Here is a 22330-nt window from a genome sequence, read left to right on the forward strand (position 1 = left end):
CTGACTTTGTGCTGGCAGTGCACAGACCTGGGTCCTTGCCTTCCCAAAGTCCTGGGCTAGGATGCTCTCAGGTTAAAAACCTTTGGCCTAGTTTCTCCTACAAATAGGATGCTGCCGGGAAGGGCTTGCCCTGCAGAACTGGAGATACTAAAGACACTGGCTTGAGCTGTGCCATGCTGCCTTGGCTGTGGGTGCACCTTGGGGGTGGCTGCTGTGGGTAGGGGCTTGGGTGCGGGTTTATGCCGGGAGCTGATGGGCTCCCATTGACCCTGCAGGGCTGGGGGGACTGGAACGGAGGGGGCTGGGTAGGATGCACTGTGCGGGGTGTTACCCCAGCTCGGGATGTGAGATGCCAGCAGGGTTGCAATGGGATGTGAGGAGCCTGCATGGAGCCCAAGGCACTTCTCCAACATTGGTGTTGGCCTGGATGGGTTAGTGCAAAGCTGGACTAACATCGGCTTCCCACCATGGTCCTCCCGCATCGCCCTCGCTCCCCCAGCCCGGCTGCCAGCAGGCTCTTCCCTGCAGGAGGTGACTGCACACTGGGAGCTGTCGGAGCGTGGTGCCTTGCATTTATCAACCTGCTTTCAGAGTCTTCTGTGAGAAAAGACGCTGGGAAAAGGTAACAAAGTGATGGAGAAGCCAGCTGAGCTCCCTCTTGTTGGGGCGACGCCGTGGGTGAGGGACCTGCTCGGATGCTGAGGGCCCTGTGCTGGGATAGCACCCCAGCAGTGTGAAGGAAGAGGATGAATGAGGGAGGAAGGCAGCTTCGTGCCTGTGTTATCCCCACCCAGCCCAGAAAGCCGGGCAAAGAGAGCGCAGCAACCCCAGAGAGGGCGGCACCGAGGGGCTGCGGGAGTCAGGGGTTTCCAACCAAGAGGAAAAGTCCAGCTGCACCTCCTGGGGTTGTGGGCTTCATCTTGGGGTGCTGTTGGTGCTTCTGTTTCAACCTGGACCTTTGTGGATATCAGGGCACTTCTTTTGAATGTAAAAAGGACTTCTGTTATTTAAGTGCACAAATAAGATATTTTGATGATTGCAGAACAGCTCCCATGAGCTGCATCATGGCATGGTGGCCCAGACCCAGCAGTGGGTTGGATTTGGGGATTCGCTGCATTTTCCCCCAGAAAAACATAGTGGTTTGGTTTTTTTTTTTTTAAGATACTGAAGGACTTTGCCGGGAAAACTGAGAACCTGGAGGGCTGTAGCTCCTCTCAGCTCAAGGGGGTGGTTTGGCTCTTCCTTTAGCTGGGTTTGACTCCTAAGGGAGAGAGGAGATGTGGCTGGAGGTGGGGGGGTGGCATGTGTGTCACCACTGGTCCTCACCCTCCGCTGCTTGTCCCCACTGCAGCCACCCTCCAGCTGTGCCCAGCTGTGTGCTGGACCTGGGTCTGTCCATCTGTCCCATGTGTGGAGTTTGGGCTGTGATGGGGGGGTAAATGTCCCAGGGATGGAGAAGATGGAGAGTCACAGGTGAGATGGGGGAGCTGGGTATTGCCCCGGAGGGGAGGGTCGGTGTTGCCCCCCTCATCCCACTTGCATGCTGGCAGCTCTGCTGGGAAACATTTTCCCTGTGAAGCATCACTAGGGCTGAAATAGGTGCGAGCCGAGATGCTCCAAGGGATCCAGCCCGGGGAGCAGCCAGTCCCGGGAGGGGTAAATGAGGCCCCTGAGCTGCCGGGGGGGGGCACAGGAGTGGCTCAGAGGGTCTGTGCCAGCCCCAAGGGACCAGGTCCCCGGAAAGTTGGTCCCCCAGGCCCAGTCACACTGCAACCATGAAGGCAGCAGAAGGTGTTAAATACAGCTGCCCCCCGCTTTACACATTAAACTCCAAAGCCACCCACCCTTTTGCTGTCCTGGGAAAAGGATTTGAGGAAAGAGAACCTGTTGCTAACCCTTAAATCTCCTCTTCTTGGGCAAGACAGAGGCAGCGCTGCCCGAATCAGGCAGTGGTGGGCAGCCGGAGCTGCCTGAGGCTGCGGGAGTAGGGTGCAGCCAGCAGGTAGCCGAGAGGGGTGTGAGATCCCGGTCCTGCATCGCCCCAAGCCCCTGCACCGCAGCAGCCTCAGAGATTTGGCCAAGCTCTCCTGCAGAGAGAGCAGGTGCTGCTTTTACAGAGGCTAAAACGAAGCCCAGGAGGAAAACGCATTTTCCCTTTCCTCCGTTTTTGGCATCTCTTGCAACCCTAAGGTGCCCCGAGGGCATCCACAGCCCTGGGCAGTGGCCAGCCTGCCTCCGGGACAGGGGACAGTGCAGGGAGGTCCTGCATCAAACAGCTCGTGGAGGCAGCAGGTTTTTAGGCAGGTTGAAATCTCTCTAGAAACAGCCTTGCCAGGCCCCAGCAGCCACAGGGAAGTGGCTCCATGCTGTTGCAGGTGGCTGCGGTGCCAGGTTGGGTGGCAGCCACCCGACAGCGCTAAATGACTTGCTTTTGGGTGGCCGTGTCCCCGAGCCAGGGAACTTGCACCTGGGGAAGGCAGGAGGGCAGCGCCTGGGCACGGGCACTGCTGGCACCCCGCACCGGCAGAGACGGGCAGATGCTCTCAGGGTGTTGCTCGGCGTTTTGGTGGCTCTGAGCTGGGGCACGGGCAGGTTTTGGAGCTGCCCCCCCTGATGCCAGAGCCTGAGTTGGACTCTAGCCCCTGCCAGGCCCTGCCAGGAGCCACGGTCCCTCCGCCCGCAGCCTGGCTGCTGCAGAGCACGGGCTGGTTTTGGGGCAGTGAGGTAGACCGGGCACCCAGCCAGGGGCAAGGGGACCCCCGCAGGGCCCCTGCCGTCTCCCCGCTTCCTTTGCTGAATCTTCCCCCTCTCTCCCCCCAGTCTGGCTTGCTCTAAACCAGTGCTGCGGGATCAGCTGATGCTTTAATACTGGCCCTGACGACAGCTGGAGGATGCTGCTGCCTGCGGGGGCTTTGCTCTGTGTCCCGTGTCGTGTCCCGTCCCCGCCCCCCCCCGACTGATGGGGACCGTGGGGCTGCCCTGCGCTGGCCGGGGGGCACCAGGGGTGGGCAGCTGCCCAGTGCCCCCCAGTTCAGTTAGCAAGGGAGGGGAGATATTCGGGGGGGGGGGGGGGGGAGTTCAAGCGCAGCCGTTTGCACCCCTCCAGCTCTCCCCGCTGTAGGGCGGGCAGCGCCCGGGGGGGCGGGTGTAAGGGCTGTGCCATTTTGCGGTGGGTTTTCCCTCCTGGGGAAGGAGGAGGGGGACGAAGGAAGGCGGGGGGGGGGGTCTTGCTCCCTGCCCTCCCCAGCGCTGGGGCCGGCGCCGGCTGCAAGGGGAGGCGGGCAGGTTTCGGCAGGGGAGGGCTGCCCGCCTCCATCCCCCCCTTCCCCGGGGCTGGCGGTCAGCCCCGAAGTTGCGGCGAGGCGGGAGGACGCGCGTCCTGTCCTTCCGCCGCCCCCGAGCCTCCCCCCGTGCCGCCGTCCCCGCAGCCCTCCCGTCCCGCCCGGGCAGCCCCTCCGGTCCCGGTGCGGGGGGGAGATGGCTGCCGGGGCCCGGCGGCCGCCGAGACACCTGCTGCCACCGAGCCCCCCCCCCCGTGCACACCCGCTCCGCTCCCGCTCCCTCCTTCCCCCGCTCCCGTCCCTGCCCCCAGCCGCGCTGCAGAGCCGCCGCCGCCGCCTCCAAGGACGAGTCGGGACCGACGGCGGCCGCCGGACCCCCCCGCCAGCCGCGGCGGGGGCCGATCCCGCCCCCGGGGGCTGCCCCGCAGGAGCAGGGGGCTGGGGAGAGCCGGGCCCCCGGTGGGACGCGCAGCCCCGCCGGAGCCGCGGGGCATGTAGGCACCGGGCAGCGGCGGTCCCGTAAGTACCGGGCGGGCTGGGGGCAGCCGGGCCCCCGACGGGCTCTGCCGCCGCCCCGGCACCGCCGCCAGTAACTTTTAGGGGTGGGGGTGGAGGGTTGGGGGGCTGGGGGGGGTTGCCCTGGCCGTTTCCCTCTGCCCCAGCATCCCCCCCGCAGCCCCATCGCCGAGGGCTCCCGCTCCCCGTCCCGGGCAGGGGATGGGGATGAGCCTTCGTTCCGGGCGCTGTGCTGGGGTTGTTTTTTTTGGGGGGGTGGGAGGCAGGAAAAAGAGAGGGGACCTCCCTGGGTGCCGCCAGCCCTGTGTGTGTGTCCCCCCCCCGCCACCTTGCGTAACCCAGCGGCAGGCAGGACACTTGGGGTTTATTTTTGGTTAATCCACATTCGACCTTTTTAAGCTGCGTTTCGGTGCGTGCGTGTGCGGGGCCCTCACCATCGCCCCGTCCCGCAGCCCCCGGCCCGCAACTGTTGCTGTCAGCGGTGCGGGCGAGGAAGAGGAGGGTGATGCTGGGTGGTGGCAGATGAAGGTTGAAAGGAGACCGTGCTTGCCGGGGGCTGCCAGTGCTTCTCCCTCCCGTGTCGTCCCCCCTGCATGGGGACAGGGATGGCGACGGGTTGGCTTTGGGGAGGTTTTGTTGCTTTCCCTCCTTTTGGGGGGGCTCCGTCGAGGTCTCCTTGCCCCATAGGGGTGTCCCCCATCCAGGCAGGGATGCCCCATCAGGGCAATGACAAGCCCTGGCGCAACCCAGTGCCCTCCCTGGTGCCCCCCATCCTCCCTGCACGGCTCCCGCTAGGTTCGGGTTTGCTCTGTCCTTTCTGTCCATCGGCAGCGGTTCCCCCTTCCCTGGCGCAGGCTGCGCCTTCCCTGTGCTTTCAGACTCGGAGGCTTTTTTGGAGGATAAGGTTTCTCTTTCTCCAGAGATATTTTTGCATTTTGGGATTTTATTTCTCCTTTTCCTGGGGTCAAAATACCTGCATGAGCTCTCCCCTTCTTGGAGCAGGGGAGGGAGGGATGGAGGGAGGGCAAAAAGGAGGTTTAAAATTAGGAGCAAACTTTCCCTGTTGCATTAAAATGGGGGTGGTGGGAGGCAAGGGCTCGATCGGTGCCTTTAGCAGGAGGTTTCTGTGAGTGTTTGGTGTATCAGGTAAAGCTATACCTAGGAAAGGAGTTAACCTGCTCAAAACTGCCCCAAAGCAACAAAAAGCAAGTGTTAAAGCCACTGAGCAGTTCTGTGGGTGTCCTCTGGTCCCCGGGGAGGCTGCTGGGAGGTGGCATTGCTGTGCCCAGGCGTCCTGGCCGGGGCCACCTTCCTCCTGCTCCAGCCCGGCCACCGGCCCTTCGCCCGGCTGGAAAAGCGTCCCTTTTGGGAAGGCATTTTTCCAAAGGAGCAATTCCGCAGTGCTTGCTACAAGAGGTTGAAACATGGATTTTTTTTTTTTTTTTTTTTTTTTTTAAAGTCCGTGGGGGCTTTGCTGTGTTCTGCCGAGCCCAAGAGCAGCCCCAGCTCTGGCAGTAGTGCAGGAATGGGCTCAGTTCCCCCTCTGCCTTCCTCATCCTTGTCCCCCAAAAAACCACATTTTCCTGCACCCCTCTGGCTTGCCCCTTGAAAAAACAGGCATGGAGTTGTCTGGGCTGGAGGAGCTGGCTGCTTTTTGCATCCCAAATCCGGCCATTTTGGAGCAGCCTTGGCTCTGACCTGCACAGGGAGCCCCTGCCAGCCACAGGCTTGCTGGCCCTAAACCCCTCCATCCTCCTCCACAGCCGCCAATGCCTGCGGCGAGCGGTTCGGCTCCGGCCGGCAGCACCAGATTCCTGGGAAGGATGGAATTTTATTCCGCTGGTTGTCTCAGCAATGGCTGAACGATGCGATGTGCCCATGGCCACCTCCCCTCTGCCGTTGCCATTGCGCTCCGGCTGCGAGGGACAGGGGTGCTTTCCACCTGCGGCTCGGTCCAGTGGGAAACCAGTTTGCTCAAACCTGTCCCCAGTTGCAGCTGGGAGCGGAGCAGCCCCTTCAGCGGCAGTGCTTGGCATCACGGGTGGGGTTTGCTGGCCTGTGCTTGGATTACTGGGTGCTAGAAGAGGCTCCCGAGCACGGGGAAGAGCTGGGTTGAGGAAGAGGACGATAAGGGCCTGGGATGGGTGAGGTGCCAGGGCTGGCACGAGCAAACCTGATCAGTCACCACGAGGGCCCAGAGTATATTTAAACGTCCTTGAGGAGGGCTCAGATGGGCAGAGCTGCTGGGAGAGCGGCTCTGTTTGTTTTGGGTGGCATGTTGCTCCCCTTCCTCTCTGCTCGGGTAGCTGATGCCGGATTACAGATTAATTATTTATCATGGGACTAAAAATACTTGGGAATTCACAGTGAGGACCGGGCAGTGCAGGCCGCCCTGCCACTGGGCTGGCCGTGCCAGGGCGTGGGACGCTGCCAGCATGGCGTGACTCACCCGCCACCCTCTCTGGCCAAGGTGCTCCGGCTGCGGCCATCGGTGTGGCGTCGTGGCTCCTGCAGCTTGGCCAGCTGTGATGTGGGGCAGTGGGGGGGGATGCAGCCAGGCAGGGTGAACCTGGGTGATGGTGGGTGCTGGGGGTGGATGGTCCCCTGCCGAAACCAATCTGGCCGAGGGAGGTGCTGTCTGGTGAGCGGTGGTGCCCAGCCAGGTGCCTGAGCCCTCCTGGTACCCATGGGGCACAGGAGGGGGACGTGGGGCTCGTGTCCCCTGTCTCTCTCGAGGTGACAACCCTGGTGCTCAAATCCGCACGAAGCAGTTCTTGCAGGGTGCCCAGCCAGGCAGTCATTGGGTTTATTTCCTGCGTTTTCCTGCATCCAACATGCCGGCGGTGCTTTCGCAGTGTGCCGAGCGGTTTCCATCACTGCGGCACAGAGGGGTGTTGGGGTCTGGGTGCCCAGGGCAGCCCAGACCCCAAAACCATCCGGGACTCAGCGAGGGGCTCCTCTGGCCGTGCTGAGGATGCATTAAGCAACAGCAGCTTTTAATTGCAAGTGACGTTTCCGAGCACCAGCTGGCATCTTGCTGCATGGAGTGACACCGGCGCATGGCTGGTGCCACCACGGAGGACTACTTGTCCCCCTCCCCGCTGCCCAGCGTGGCACGGGGGTGATGGCCCTGGGGGTAACGGGGCTCAGAGCCCCTGACCGCAGGTCTTGCTGCGGGTTGGTTTTGCTGGCGGGCTCTGAGGGACGAGCTCCAGCACAGGGGTGCATCGCTGTGGGCAGGGACGTATGCCCCACGAGGGGACTGTCACCCTGCCTGCTGCAGGCTGGGCACCCAGAGTCAGTGGGGAACTGGGGACCTGGCACGGGGGGATGTGCCCAAAAACCTCCCCCCCGCCGCCACAGAACCTGGCTTTGGGGTGCAGCCAGCAGAGAGGCAGCGCGGTGGGTGTCCCAGCCGGGCGGGCAATGCCAGCAGGGGACATGCACTGGGGGGTAAAGGCAAGAAGGGGGGAAAGCTGAAGGATGGTGTCTAGGGGGAAACTTGGAGATAAGGGGCCGGGTGGGCACTTTGGTTGGGATTTGGGAAACAGCAGCAAGGAGGCTGGGGCGGTGGGATGGGCAGGAGACAGGCAGGGGTACAGGCAGGGGACTGGCTGCTCCAGTGACTGTGCGATTTGCAAAATCCCAACATGGGGGTTGCAGAGCTGAACCCTTCCTCATGGGCAAAGCCTTTAAATATTGAAGGTGGCTGTCAGCTGTGGAGAGAGGCACCAGGGAGCTGCCAGCTCCTCCTGTCACCTCTCGCTGCTGTCCTCGTCCCTGGCTGAAGGGGTGATAAGGAGCATCATAGCAGCGTTGGCTTTTGGAGAGGGACAGGGGTGGGAGGGCAGTGGGGCTGGGAGGGCCATGGTGGTGGTGGGATGGGGACAGGGTGGTGGTGGGAAGGAGGGACCAGCTGGGAAGGGTTAGTGGTTGGCAGGACTGGGGACAAAGGACGTGGCACTGGGGTGTACGGTGCGGGGAGCAGCACCTCTGTGACCCCTCAGCGGGGCTGGGCTGGTGGGTACAACCCTGTGGCCATCCCTGAACCATGTCCAGCCTCCAAAGGAGTGCTGCCCCGGGGCGGTGGGGAGGGCTGGGGCGAGTGGGGCCGGGGTTCCTGGCCGGTGGCCGGATGCGAGGGGCTGTGTCCCGTCCTGGCAGGGACGCGGCAGTGGACATGGGCAGAGCGCCGACGCACACTCTGCTACTGTCGATGGTGCTGGGCTGCTCGGCTGCCTTCACAGACCTCCTGCTGCCGGGCCCCGAGGAGCCGGTGGTCAACGTGGCCGTGGTGTTTGGGGGCACGTCCTACCCCCTGCATATCCGTTCCCGCCTGAGTCCCCAGAGCTTCCTGGACATGCCCCTGGAGATCCACCCCATCACCGTCATCGTCAACAACACCAACCCCAGCACCCTCCTCACCCGGATCTGCGACATCCTCGCCAGCCACAAGATCCACGGCATCGTCTTCGAGGACAACGTCGGCACGGAGGCCGTGGCCCAGATCCTTGACTTCATCTCCTCCCAGACCCAGGTCCCCGTCATCAGCATCAGCGGGGGGTCTGCCGTGGTCCTGACCCCAAAGGTGAGGCGTTTGCTGGGGGTTATTTCCAGGAATGGGCGAGAGAAATGAGGGATTATTAGAGAGGGGTAGATAGGGGATGTGAAATGCTGGGGGGCAGAGGAGCTGCTGGGCTGCAGTGCGGGGGCTCGCGGGCAGGAATAGGCAGTGGCTGCGGCAGGGTGGCCGACCGGGGTGGTGGGACACGGAGGGGACTTCAAGCAGTGGCCCCGTTGGTGGGACATGGGAGCGGACTTCAGTGCCCTATGGAGGGACCTCCCCTGGTGTCCTGCTTCCCATCCCCTCCAGGCTGTGCCCACCACGGGGTGCTGGGGTCATGGTGCTGGGGCTGCCAGGGCAGTGTCAGGGTTGGCAGGTCCTTCCCCCCCGGCCCCGCCGGGGCTGGATCCAGCCCTGAAATGGCTGAGCAAGCAGCATGGAGAAGCCTCGCTCAGCTGCAGCAGCGATCTCAGGTGCACCAGGGGCCAAAACACGGTTTTTGGCTTCTTTGTTCCTCACTGGCGTCAGACACTGTCACTGTCACCTGCCTGCTGGGAAGCGTTGGCGGCAAGGAGAGCTGGAGCCGGGCTGGAGGGTGCTGGGCGGGCAGCGATGGGCTGTGGTGAGGCTCCCGTCCCTCACAAGGAGGAGATTTGGGTTATCTCCTCCTGGCTGCTCATCTCACCCTGCCCGGCCTGGGGCACCGGAGGGGGCCTGGCACTGGCTCCTTCCCATGGCAGCAGCCCCCAGGGTGGAGACCCTGCTGCTCCTCTGGGCACTGGTTTCATGCTCTGCTTGCCCAAAAGTTTAGTGGTCTAAACCCCCTGCATGGCACCTTGGCAGCCCTGCCTGCACCGACTGGTGCTCCCAGACCACCCCAAGCTGCTGCTCACTGTGGGTGGGTGGCAGTGGGTGCAGTGGGCTCAGGTGGGTGCAGTGGGCTTGGGTGGGTGCAACGGACTTGGGTGGGTGCAGAGGGCTTGGGTGGGTGCAATGGAGTCGAGTGGAGCCCTGAGCAACTAAAAACTAGCCATGGCTTTGCTGTGGTCTGGGTGTTTTTCTGCAGCTTTCTCAAGGGGTTGGGTATTTTGGGGGCGGTGGAGGGACCTGTCTGAAGGCTCGACCTCCTCCTCCGCCTCCCACAGGTCCAAGGTCCCTGACAGCTCCCACTCCCTGTCTGGGACTCCCCAGGGCTTACCCCTCTGGCCGGACCACCAGCCTCATTGGAAAAACTACTTCTCTGGAGGTGGAGGGAGTCTGGGTGGCAAAACTGTGCTGCCTGCACGCGACCTTCTGCAAATGCCTTTCGTTGAATCATTTAAGACAGAATCAGATCAATTAAGGTTTGCTAATGAGAGGCCAGATGGCCGGGGAGGTGGGGCGGGAGGGAAGGAGCCATGCAAGCTCCGGCATCAGGTTGGAATTCGGAGGCAGGATGGGATTTACAGTACTATCAGAGCCCTTGCGCCCCTCCCTCTCCTGGTTTAAGGAGAAATTGTTGGTTTCCTTTGGAGGATGGATGAATTTTTGGTCAACAAGCTGAGAAACGGAGGAGAGGCCACAGGGTTTGACCCTTTGCATAGGTTGAGGTTCTTTGGAGACCACCAGTGGATCGGTCCCATCTTGGGTGTCTCCAGCCCATGGACCAAGCCAGTTCATGGCTCCCTCGAACCCTTCATGATGGCAAATTTAAGGTGATTTGCACAAGTGCAAGAGACTTGGACCATGGTGCCAGAGCAGCCCCTGACCCCTTCTCCTCCCTCAGGACCCTGGCTCAACTTTCCTGCAGTTGGGTGTCTCCATCGAGCAGCAAATCCAGGTGATCTTCAAGGTGTTGGAGGAATACGACTGGGGCTCCTTCGCTGTCATCACCAGCCTCTACCCGGGCTACAACATCTTCCTGGACGTCATCCGCTCCTTCACGGACGCCAGCTACTTTGGCTGGGAGCTGCAGGAGGTGCTCACCTTTGAGATGAGCCAGGAGCGGAGCAGCTCCAGGACGCAGCGGCTCCTGCGGCAGATCGATGCCCAGGTCATCATCGTCTACTGCTCGCGGGATGAGGCCGAGCACCTCTTTGCCATGGCAGAACAAGCTGGCCTCGTGGGGCCGGGCTACGTCTGGATTGTGCCCAGCCTGACAGTGGGCAACATGGAGGTTCCACCTGCCTCCTTCCCTGTCGGCCTCATCAGTGTGGTGACGGAGAGCTGGAAGCTGAGCCTGCGGCAGAAGGTGCGGGATGGGGTGGCCATCATTGCCATGGGAGCGGCCAGCTTCTTCCGGGCCCACGGCTACCTCCCGGAGGTGGGACTGGACTGCCAGGCCCCTGCTGGGGCCACCACTGCCAACACCAGCTTCTACCGGTGAGGCTCGGGGACCCACTGGGATGGATGTGAAATGGGGGGAATGGGGAAACAGAGAGAGAAAGGGCAGGGGAGTATGATGTTCGTTGTGGGCTGCAGCTGGTGGTCCATGCCTTTTGGCTGGGTTTCTCCTGGAGTGTATCCCCAGAGCAGCCCTTGCCTTTTCCTGTACTTCTCTGCAACCTGGGACTCATGGGGGTCTCAGGGTGGGTTTCACAGCTCTGCTTTACAGTGCAGATGTGGCACCACAGGGCTGCCATGGCAGTCTGTACATCCGCAACGCTGCAGTAGTCCATCCTTGGTGCCTCCTTGCTGGCAGGGCTTTCTCCAGCTCCCCACTGCCCCTTGCATAGGAGCTAAACCTGGTCTCCAGCTCTCAGCCCCATGTCTCTCCGTGGGACCTGTGGCAGCCCAGCTGGACCTGGAGGAGGAAGAGGAGGGCTGTATGGGGCTGGGCTGCACAGCCAGGGTCTTACAGGCGCTGTGTCCCACCAGGCACCTCCTCAATGTGACATGGGAGCACAGGGACTTCTCCTTCAATGAAGGCGGCTACCTGGTCAGGCCCACCATGGTGGTGATCTCACTCAACCAGCACCGGCTCTGGGAGATGGTAGGACCCCCAAACCACCCAGAATGGGCACACCGGGTTATGGCCTGGCAGGCCCGGGGCCATGCACAGGCTGAGGTCCCACCCTGGGGCAGGTTGTCCCATGCAAAACCCATGACTGGTACCAAAGTACCCATAGAGGTGCGGTGGCGCTTGGCAGCAACACCAGGCACCAAAGCTCTGCCAGGAACTGGGTTTTTTTAACCTGCAATTTGGCTGAAAAGTTTCAAAAGATGCAAAAATGCAGCTGCCCACCTCTGGAGAACAGCAGCCAAACACCTAGATCTGAAACAAGCTGCACGGAGTGGGGTGGGTTCTAGTTTAAAAGTATTTTGGGTGAAGTTTGGCCAGGTTTGTGCTCACCCAAGCCTGGTGCTTGGGGCCCAGGAGGAAACACCTTGCCCCATGGTCGGTGGGTGCGTGGGGAAAGGGATGCTGAGATGGGTCTCACCATGGCTGATCTCCAGCCTAACAGTGCTCTGGGGGGTATGGGGAGGATGGGCATGGGACCCCACGTGACCCCCAGAGCCCTCGCTGGGGTGACAGTGCTCTCTTCCTTGGGGGCAGGTGGGCAAGTGGGAGAAAGGCATCATCCACATGAAGTACCCGGTGTGGCCCCGCTACGGCTCCTTCCTGCAGCCCGTGGCCGATAACCGCCACCTGACAGTGGCCACGCTGGAGGAGAGACCCTTTGTCATCGTGGAGAACACAGACCCCAGCACTGGGGTCTGCGTGCGCAACACCGTGCCCTGCCGCAAGCAGACCAACTCCTCGCAGAGGTGAGCAGCAAGGATGGAGCTCAGCAATTTTGACCACCACTCCCCAGGCATGTGGTGTCCAGGGGCACCAGGGCTCTCAGAGCATCTTTGGTCCAACCCGTTTTTCCCGGTGTGGTTTCAGTGGCGATGGCCTTGTGGATCCCTACACTAAGCTGTGCTGCAAGGGCTTCTGCATTGACATCCTGAAGAAGCTGGCCAAGGCAGTGAAGTTCTCCTACGACCTCTACCTAGTGACCAATGGCAAACACGGCAAGATCGTCCGTGGGGTCTGGAACGGCATGATTGGTGAGGTAGGGGGTGGGCACAGCTCGAACCCCACCTTTGGCCCTCCCTGGGGACACCGCTCGCTCGGGGCATGCTGTGACCTGGGGCTTTCCTGCCGGGGACGGGGTCAGGGTGTCTGCAGTGGGACTCTGGGCAGGGGACAGCTTGGCATGAGCTTACGGGCAAGGCTTGGTGGACAAGAACGGGGAGGGAGTCAGCTGAACATTTATGACCCCACAACTGGTTGTGTTTGTGTCACTGGCCATTTAAGTAGCTAATATTTTTTTAAAAAAAGGACAAAAGTCAAGGTTGGAAATGCAGGAGATGAGGAAATGCCTGGGGAAAGTGGTCTGGGTCCCTCTGCCTGTCCATCTGCCCATCCCGAGACCATCTGCCCCTTCCCCAGGTGTACTACAAGCGCGCGGACATGGCCATCGGCTCCCTCACCATCAACGAGGAGCGCTCTGAGATTGTGGACTTCTCCGTGCCCTTCGTGGAGACGGGCATCAGTGTCATGGTGGCCAGGAGCAACGGCACAGTCTCCCCCTCTGCCTTCCTGGGTGAGCTGTGTGTCCCTCCATCTGTCTGTCTGTCTGCCTGCAGGTTCATCCCATGCTTCCGACAAATGCAAATTAGAAATATTGTTGGGTTTTAATAACTTTTAAGAAAAAAAAGCCTAAGTCATAAGGGAAGGAGATTGTGCGGCCGGCTTTGGGGCTTTCTCCTCCCCTTGCCTGAATAATCCTTTTATTACAGAGACGGAGGCTGGGATCGGTGGTTTCCTCCTCCTCGTTACTTGTATGGAGGAGGGAGAACAGGGACATGGGGTGGGGACAAGACAGGGATTTGCCAGCTCTGAGCTCTGCTCTGGGGACCCCTTCTCTGCCACCGTCACCAGAGCCCATGGTTAAGCTGGGTGTAGGAAACTGCCAGTGCTACAAGTTTTGTTTAATGAGTTTTAAAAAAGCAAAGCTGCAGCCTAGGAAGGGGAGGAGACTGGCCAAGGTCATCACAAAATTCAGCCTGAGCGTTCGGGCAGGGCTTGAGGCTCTCGGCAAGGGCACAGCAGCGGCATCCAGGCTTGGCTGGAGCCGGGTTCTCGTGCGGGGAGGGTGTGGGTGGGTGGGGGTGCCAGGGATGCCATGGGGTGCAGGACATCGCCAGCCTGGGCACGTCTTCCCCTGCCTGTCCCCCCCCCATGCTGTGGGGCCCGACCCCCCCTGAAGCAGGGGTCACCTTGACCGGCCCTGGGGACAGACGGAGCATCCCACCCTGGTTTGGCAGGGCCGGGGTCCATGGGCCCGCGCCGCTGTCTCGCGCGCTAATGAGCCGCATCCCCATCAGGGGAGGCCTCTCCTCCCTGACAGCGAAGGACGTGCTGACAAATGGACCTCGGCGGCTGCATGCTGAGGGCTCGGATGCATCCGTACCGCTCCCGCCGCCCTGTCCCGGCTCATCCTGGGCAGGCAGGGGCTCACCAGCCACCCCAGCTCCCGGGGGGCTCTCCCAGGGGCTGAGCGGGGCCAGGGGCTGGTCCCTTGCCTGGTGCAGGCAGGATCCCATGGCTGGAGCCATTGCAGGGGACAACCCATGATCCCATGGGAGCTCTCCCACCGATGACCCTGGAGATGCACAGTGTCTCATTAACATCTCCCCATTGATGAAAACCTGATTTTATTTAGGCAGGGAAGCATGGCTGCATCCCCCATCTTGTAGCATCTCCCTTCCCTCCTGATGTCCTGTGGATCTGCTCAGCCACAGTGCTGCCAGCCCGTCTCCTCTCTGAGGAGGGGCAATATTTGGGAGGATGAGCCCCATCCATCGGGGAGGGCTCCTAGGGGTCTCCAGGGGGCTGTGGGGTGTCCGGGGGGGCTGACGGGGTCCCACTCACCTTGCAGAGCCCTACAGCCCAGCCGTGTGGGTCATGATGTTCGTGATGTGCCTCACCGTGGTGGCTGTCACTGTCTTCGTGTTCGAGTATTTCAGCCCCGTCGGCTACAACCAGAACCTCACCAGTGGCAAAAGTGAGTGGGGGAGGCAGGAGCTGGGGGGGACACAGGTCCCCAGCCAGGCTGACGGCTGTCCCCTCCATCCCCTGTCCCCGCAGGGCCGGGAGGTCCCTCCTTCACCATTGGCAAGTCGGTGTGGCTGCTGTGGGCTCTGGTCTTCAACAACTCAGTGCCCATCGAGAACCCCAAGGGCACCACCAGCAAGATCATGGTGCTCATCTGGGCCTTCTTCGCCGTCATCTTCCTCGCCAGCTACACCGCCAACCTGGCTGCCTTCATGATCCAGGAGCAGTACATCGACACCGTGTCGGGGTTGAGTGACAGGAAGGTGGGGCTGATGATTTGGCTGGGAAGCCTAAACAATAATAAGGTTTTTTTGGGTGACGAGAACCTACAGGGGCTGCATGTCACTGCTGGCCGGCTGGGCATGGGTGGGTGGATGGAAGGCTGGCTGTGGGGATGGGGAACATGCTGGGGACATGGCAGGGACATGGACACTGTGTGATGCTGCTCCCCGGGTCTCCCCGCTGCAGTTTCAGAAGCCGCAGGAGCAGTACCCCCCCTTCCGCTTCGGCACCGTCCCCAACGGCAGCACCGAGAGGAACATCCGCAGCAACTACCCCGACATGCACACACACATGGTGAAGTACAACCAGCGCTCCGTGGAGGATGCCCTCACCAGCCTCAAAATGGGGTACGGCTCCCAGAGCTGGGGTACAGCTCCTCCAAATGGGATACAGGACCCCCAAATGAACTAGAGCTCCCTGGGATGGGGTACAGCCCTTCCTCAAGTGAGATACGGGCTCCCCAGGCTGGATATGGCTCTCCCAGATGGGGTATGGCCCTGTGTGGCTTCTCTGCCTGGGGTGTGGGCCCCCCCAAACAGGGTACAACCCCCTGCAGATGGGGTACAGCTTCATACAGCTCCCCCCTAAAAGGATTTAGCCCCCCGCCCCAGATGAGGTATGGCTCCCCCAAATAGGATGCAGCCCACCAAGGTTGGGTACTTTCCCCCTAAGCGGGGTTATAGCTCTCCAAGATGGGGCAGCAACCCCCAAAGAGGACATAACCCCCTCCAGATGGACCACAGCTATCCCGGTAGAGCTCCCACAAAAGAGGTACAGCCCCCCAAAAAAAGGGCTGCCAGCCACCACCCTCACCCTCCCTCCCATCGGTGGGGCAGGAAGCTGGATGCCTTCATCTATGACGCAGCGGTGCTCAACTACATGGCGGGCAAGGACGAGGGCTGCAAGCTGGTGACCATCGGCAGTGGGAAGGTGTTCGCCACCACGGGCTATGGCATCGCCCTGCAGAAGGACTCGCGTTGGAAACGGGCCATCGACCTGGCCCTGCTCCAGTTCCTGGGAGACGGTGGGTGCCCCAGCAAGCTTCCCCTTAGCCCTGTCCCCATCCTCACCCCACCCCTGCCCTGCAAATTAACCCAGGGACCAGGGCTTTGGTCCCCAGACCCTGTGCAGCCTCCATGGTTCCTTGCAGGATGCCACCAAGGGGCTTCTCCACCAGCTCCTTTCAGGGGACATTAAATCGAGCGGCATCTCTCCGGCTGGGCACTGGGGGGGGTCATTCCCTCTGGAGTCCCTCCTCTTCGTGCAGGCTGTAAAATCCTGGAGGTGGCCATGTACAAAATCTGAGGGTCAGGCGGAGAAGCCTGGGAAGGGGACAGCGAGGACGGCTAGCTGGCACATGGGTGGGGACAGAGACAGGAGAGGGCCCTGGAGGAGGGTGACTCGTGGAACACTCAGGCCAAGGGCAACAGCAAGAACTAGGCAAAAACAGCTCCAGGGGCTTGGGGGTGGCTTTCTCCTCCTCCAGCCACGGTGGGGTGGGGATGGGCAGGGATGGTGCTCAGGGAGACGATGCCTAGGGGAGCATTTTAACCTCCCCCCACTGCTGGGTGTGTCCGGCCCCAGGTGAGACCCAGAAGCTGGAGACGGTTTGGCTGTCGGGGATCTGCCAGAATGAGAAGAACGAGGTGATGAGCAGCAAGCTGGACATCGACAACATGGCTGGGGTTTTCTACATGCTGCTGGTGGCCATGGGGCTGAGCCTGCTGGTCTTCGCCTGGGAGCACCTCGTCTACTGGAAGCTACGTCACTCCGTCCCCAAGTCCCACAAGCTCGACTTCCTCCTGGCTATCAGCAGGGTGAGTGATGCTGCTGCGGGCTCTCGAGGGGCCAAAACGTCCTCCCTCGGTATCATGGGGATGGGCACAGCTTGGTGGGCATCGTCCCTTCGACCCGCACGGGAGGGACTGGAGACATTCGTGCTGATGTGAGCTCTTGGTCGGGGAGAAAAGCCTTTGGGGAGAGGGCTCAGCCCTGGCAATGACGCCGTGTCCGTATTAGCATCCCTGGTGAAAGGGGTGACGGAGGATGGTGTCACCCACCCTGGTAGTGCTGGGGACGCTGGGGAGGGGACATTGGTGCCATCACGACATCTCAGTCTCAGCAGCATCATCCTGGCTCGGCAGGGTGCGTTCATGGGTACAGGACCCCAGTGACCCCGCTGATGGTGCGGGGGGCCCCCTTCTCTCCGCAGGGCATCTACAGCTGCTTCAGTGGGGTGCAGACCCTGGCGAGCCCCGGGCGGGCGCCCACGCCCGACGTCACCGCCAGCTCAGCCCAGGCCAACGTGCTGAAGATGCTGCAGGCGGCCAAGGAGATGGTATCGACGGCCAGCGTGGGCGGCTCGCTGGAGCAGGCCACCCGCACCATCGAGGACTGGAGCAGCCGCAGCGAGCGCCTCCAGACCACCTTCTCCTTGAGGACACCCCAGCTCGTGGTGCAGAACAGCACTGGCGCCCACCGGGCCCCCTCCTCTGGCCCGGCCCCCCCTGAGAAGCTGGGGAGAGCCTACGCTCCCAAGGGTGCTCCCCTGGGGCTGCCACTGCCCCAGCCCATCCCCGTGGACTCGCGGCTGCCCAGGGAGGAGAAGTGGAGAGGGGTGAATGAGCACGTCCCCCACCTCTCCCACCCCCTGAAGTTTCAGGGTGGCTGTGCAGGGGATGAAGCCCTCCCCGTTTTCCCCCACCTCCTGGTGAAGACCTCCCCAGGGGGGGATTTTGGGGAGCAGGCACTGGTGGGGAACCACATCGGGGCTCCCCTCCCACCCCCGACATCCCCCAGGGACCTCCCCCCACCGGACATCTACAGGGAGCACAAGCGGCCAGCGGGGCAGGGGGACCGGCTGCAAAACACCCCCCGGCTGCAGGGGGACGGGGGACACAGGGGCTCGGGGACGCTACCCTGGCTGCTCTCCACAGAGAAGAGGCGGGAGGTGAGCAGCCCCTTCCTGCCTCCATCCTGCCCTCGCGGAGCCTTCCCGAAAGCCACCAGGACTTGCAGAGCCGGGATTGAGCTGGCCCAGCCGGAGGTGATGGAGCGGGAGAAGCCAAGCCGGCGGGCCAGAGCGCCCGGGGAGCGGGGCGAGAGGCGTTGTCCCGGGGGGCCGCGGCGCTGCGGTGCTGCCCGCCTGCCCACCCGCGCCGATGTGCCCGACCTCTTCCCCGAAGCTGAGGCCGGCTACAGCTGCGGCCCCTGCTGTCCCCAGGCCACTGGCCGGCTGGCACCACACTCACCCATGGCCAGGCTGCCATCCTACCGGGAGGCTTGCCGGCAAAACCCCCGTGCCACCGCCACTGTGCCGGCATGCACGCCGTACACCTGCATGAACTCCTACGCCAACCTGCCCCTCTACCTGGGGCACCTTTCGCAGGGGTCCCCGCCACCCCGTGAGCACCCTGGGGTGCCGGCGGGCTGCGGCCGGGGGGCTGGGCACTGGGACAGCGGCTGCAGAGACTGCGGGAGGCACAGGGAGCCAGCCTTGCTGCGGCCGGCGGGGACGGAGAGGAGGAACCCGCTGGTGGCCCGTGGGGTGACGAGTCCCTGTGCCGGCGGGTCCTGGCGGCGGGTCTCCAGCCTGGAGTCGGAGGTGTGACGGGGGTTGGGGGGGGGGTGGGGGTGGGGGGTGGGGTGTCTCCGCACCCCTCTGCCTGCCCTTTGCCCCGGTGTCCCCGTGGGCCAGCCAGCGGCTCCTGGCCGGGGTCCAGCCTCCTGGGGTCCTGCACCAGTGGCAGTGGGATGCTCCAAGTGGCTCGGCGGGTCCCGTGCGCTTTGGGGGGGGGGGGGGGGGGGGGGAGGTCAGAGGAGCCTGGCGGGGGCCGGGGCACGCTGGCTTGGGCTCTCCCCGCAGGCAGGGCTGGCATTGGGGATGCCAAACTCATTGCTGCCGTGTTGCTGTCATGTTTTGGTTTCATTCAAGGAACTCGAAACGCCATGTCCAGGTCATTAAAGAGACATTTTCAACCGGCTGGGGACCCTTCTTCCACCCGCCAGCGATGAGTGCGGGGCTGCCCTTGGCTTTACCCCTGTCGCGGGGATGCTCGTGGTCCTGTGCACCCCCTCCCTGCTCACGTCCCGTTACTGCTGAGCCCTGGCACAGGCTCGTCCCACCGGTGGCAGCCAAGCAAAGGAAAATGGCAACTCATTAAACTGTGCAGAGGGATAATTACTTAGGAACCATCAGCCTGTGCCGAGGCTGGAGCCAAGCACTGAAGCCAGAGTTACTGCACCCTGCTCGGGTTTTGGGGTGCTGGGCACAGATGGCTGTGAGCTCAGGTCAGTGAGTGGTGCTCCCATGGCTGCAAACCGGCAGCCTGGGAGGGAGCTGCGGCACAGCACGGCAGCCCCGGGAAGGTATGCCGTGAGGGAATGAGACAGGGGAGGGAAAAAAGAAAAAAAAAAAAAAAAAAATCCTCCCACCTTCCCAGGGCTGATGGAGCCATAAATCAGGTGCAATAGATGAGCTGGGTTTAATTCTTCTCTTGATGTACATGTCTAATGCAGCCCTCTCCCTGCCGGGCTCGCGGGGGGGGCGCGGGCAGGGGCGGCTGTGATTCACAGGCAGGACTGGGCAGGGGAGAGGGTTTTTGGGAAGCAGGAGCTGAGGGGCAGTGGCCACGGCTTTGCCGGGTGGTACCAGCTCCATCCCGGGGCAGCACCGGGGCTATGCAAAGCTGCCTGTGGCGGGCTGGCAGGCCGTCCCAGGGAGATGCCAACCAACCCTCAGCCCCTCTTCCTGGCATCACCTGTCTGGATGAATGTTCCCCAAGAAGCTGCTCTAAAGCTTCTTTTTTTTTTTTTTTTTTTTTTTTTTCCCTATTAAAAAGCAGCCGCTGGGGTTGTTGGCAGCCACTGAGCAGCCGAGGCCAGTAACAGCAAGGGGACAATGGCAGGGGCTGCTCTGGGACACCCAGCCCTTCCCCAGGGATGGCTGCAAAGCCCCGGGGAGGTCAGGAAGGGCCCGGCCACCGGGGTTGAGAATATTGGCAATGTCTGTCTGTCCATACATCTATCCGTTGATCCATCCACCCATCTCTCTGGGGTTAAATCCAGCCAGTCCCCTCCATCCCCCAGCCTGGCTGCCATCACACCCCGGTGCTTTAATTCCTGTTACTTATTTATCATAGCAATTGTCTCTTAATTGCTTTGGCAGCCCCTCTGAAGCCTCCTGGCGAGGGAGGGAGGTGCTGGTATATAAATAAAGGCCATAAATAAATAAACCCAGTTGAAGGCTCAGGGATCCTTGCTGTGCTGCCCCAGGCAATGGCACCCATTCCCCAGGACAGCTCTCACCAGCTGGGTGCCCCAGATGCCCCCGGGGGTGATGGGCTGGTCCCCAGGAGGCTCCAATGTGCCCTGAAGAGCTTTCCCCCAAATTGCAGCTTTCTGGCCCCAGGAAGCCAGCACATGCAGCTGCACCTTTGGGGCCAAGCCTGAGCTGGGGCTGGGGCTGTGAGAACAAAAGGGAGCGGAAAAGGATAAAAAAAAAACAAACAAATAATCAAAAATCCCCAACCCACCTTTTAAATTAATTAGTGATGCCCCCAGTGACTCAGCAGAGGCCAAATGGATTTGCTTCATGTTTTATTGAAGGGCTTTGCAGCAGGAGACTGAGGGCAGCAAGGGACGGGGGAATTGGGGTGCCGGGGGTGCTGCCAGGGGAGGTGCCCCGGGGATGGGTGTCAGCACCCGGTGTAAGGCCAGGGCCGTCCTGGGTGCCCAGCACTGAGGTCCCCGCCATGGTGGTAGCATTTGCATATCATCTTTATATGCTAACTGGGATGGAAGAGCACTGTTTTTCTCCCATTCCCAGTGCCGGGTGCTAACTTGGGCGCTGGTGGGAGGGGAGCTGAATGGGGCACAGGTACGAGCAGCCCAGAGCAAGTGGGAGCTGCGTGACCCTCCCGGACCAAGGAAGGGCTGAGCTGCTCCTGCAGCATCCCCTTGCCCTGGGATGCACCAGGGACACATCTGCAGGGAAGCAGCAGCCTGGAAGCACCCTCTGACCAGGCTTTCCAAAGCAGGGGTTGGGTAGTTGAGTGCTTAACAGCCTCTGAGGGATATTATTTCTTTTTGGTGAAATTGTCTAATCAATCACTTTTTAATTCAGCCGGCTCTGGCACCCGTGCCGCCCCGGGATGCTGTGAGCTGCTGTTTATGTGTGAAGAGAAATATGGTCAGCTCGCTGCTGGCCACCCACCTCCTGGGCTCAGCCCCGCTGGGGGGGCAGGCAGTGCCCCCCGGACAACAGCCTCCCCTGGCACCCAGCCCCTGCCAGCGCCGGCATCACCATGGCCATAGCACCTTCACTGCCCCCATCGCTCGGCGCTGTGAGACCCGTCCAGCTGAGGAACGGGGGAACAAGGCAGGCCGGCACAGGTCAGCCAAGGGGAAGAGGTTTCCAATGGCAAGGCCGTGCCGGTGCTGCTACGAGGAGACGGTGGCTCAGGTCAGGGCAGGGGGAGCTGGTTAAATCACAAACCAGAAAATATACAGGGGCCAGGAAAGCGCTGGTGCCAGAATGGGGACAGCAGGGTGTTGCCATGCCTATGCCCAAGGATGCTCGAGGGAGCAGCACACACAGCCGCCCCCCCCGGTTCCTGCCAGGGCAAAGGCACAGCACAAAACCTTCCCCGGGGTCCCACCCGGCCCCTGCTCCAGCCAGGGCACACCACCTCCCTGCCCTGCTGTGCGGCCACGCATCACCTCCCTGGCCGGGGAGAGCCCCGGGGGCTGCAGCACCTTGGGGAGGTCGGCAGGCGCCAGCTGGGTGCCGGCTGCTGACCCAGTGGAAGCAGCCCTTCGCTGCCTGGGCATCACTTTGGGCTGCTGGCAGCCCCCACGGCCGAGCCCCCACGGCTGGGTGCCCTTCCCCAAGCGGCCGATGGCTCCTGGGGTCAGGGCCCGGCTGCCCAAATCCATGGGGGGGGGGGGGGAAAGGCCGGCAAGCACCTTCCCGCAGACCTTTAAACCCCCACAAGTGACACGCTGCTCCTTGGCAATGTTCAAGCCTTGCCTAAACCTGCCTCTCAGGCTTGAGGCTTTTATTTTTCCTTCCCTGGCCATTGCTCTTCGAAGTGCTGCAAAAGACCGAATCCATCCCCGACGCCAGTTTGATCTCAGATTTACAGCCCAAGCCCCAAAATCCTCTGCTGCTTGTGAGGTCCTTTGAGAGAATCACAGCAGAACGTGTTTATTTCCATCATAAAGATCCGTTTTAATATTTTAACATAAATCAAGCTGCGCTTTATGGTGATAATAAATTTGTTGGCAGAAACTGCCTTTGCAGCCCGAGGCGGTGGAGCAATTCAATTTGTTTGGTTTTAAGTGTAAGGAGCCATAATTGAGAAGGAGAAGGTACAGATGTTTTAATTGAGTTTGCAGCTACCACCCAGAGTTGCAGGAGGCTAATAGAGAAGAAGAGGTGAGGGTCTCCATTAGCCTCTCCGCTTGCCATTTCTCCTTGGCCTGCAGCACCATTACTCACAGCCGTCCCCTCTGGGAAAAGCTGCTCAGGGCATTGCACAAGAGGAGGAAGGGGGTGGAAAAAGAAGCCAGACTAAACCAGACGTATAATGTGCATTTTAT

At 61.7% G+C, this 22330-nt stretch overlaps 1 protein-coding gene across 1 annotated transcript; it reads left to right on the top strand.

Moving 5' to 3' along the window:
• The first annotated feature begins 3315 nt into the window (after positions 1-3315).
• Positions 3316-18338, top strand: GRIN2C (glutamate ionotropic receptor NMDA type subunit 2C). The gene is made up of 13 exons (XM_075719685.1): positions 3316-3800; positions 7962-8385; positions 10127-10722; positions 11218-11332; positions 11897-12108; positions 12230-12398; positions 12779-12932; positions 14271-14396; positions 14480-14709; positions 14915-15075; positions 15565-15752; positions 16313-16545; positions 16941-18338. Exons 1-13 carry the CDS (start codon positions 3478-3480, stop codon positions 18336-18338), a joined length of 4329 nt encoding a protein of 1442 aa, XP_075575800.1. The 5' UTR covers positions 3316-3477.
• The last annotated feature ends 3992 nt before the right edge of the window (positions 18339-22330 follow it).

This window comes from Pelecanus crispus, chromosome 12, assembly GCF_030463565.1.
Source record: "Pelecanus crispus isolate bPelCri1 chromosome 12, bPelCri1.pri, whole genome shotgun sequence".
Lineage (NCBI taxonomy): Eukaryota > Metazoa > Chordata > Aves > Pelecaniformes > Pelecanidae > Pelecanus > Pelecanus crispus.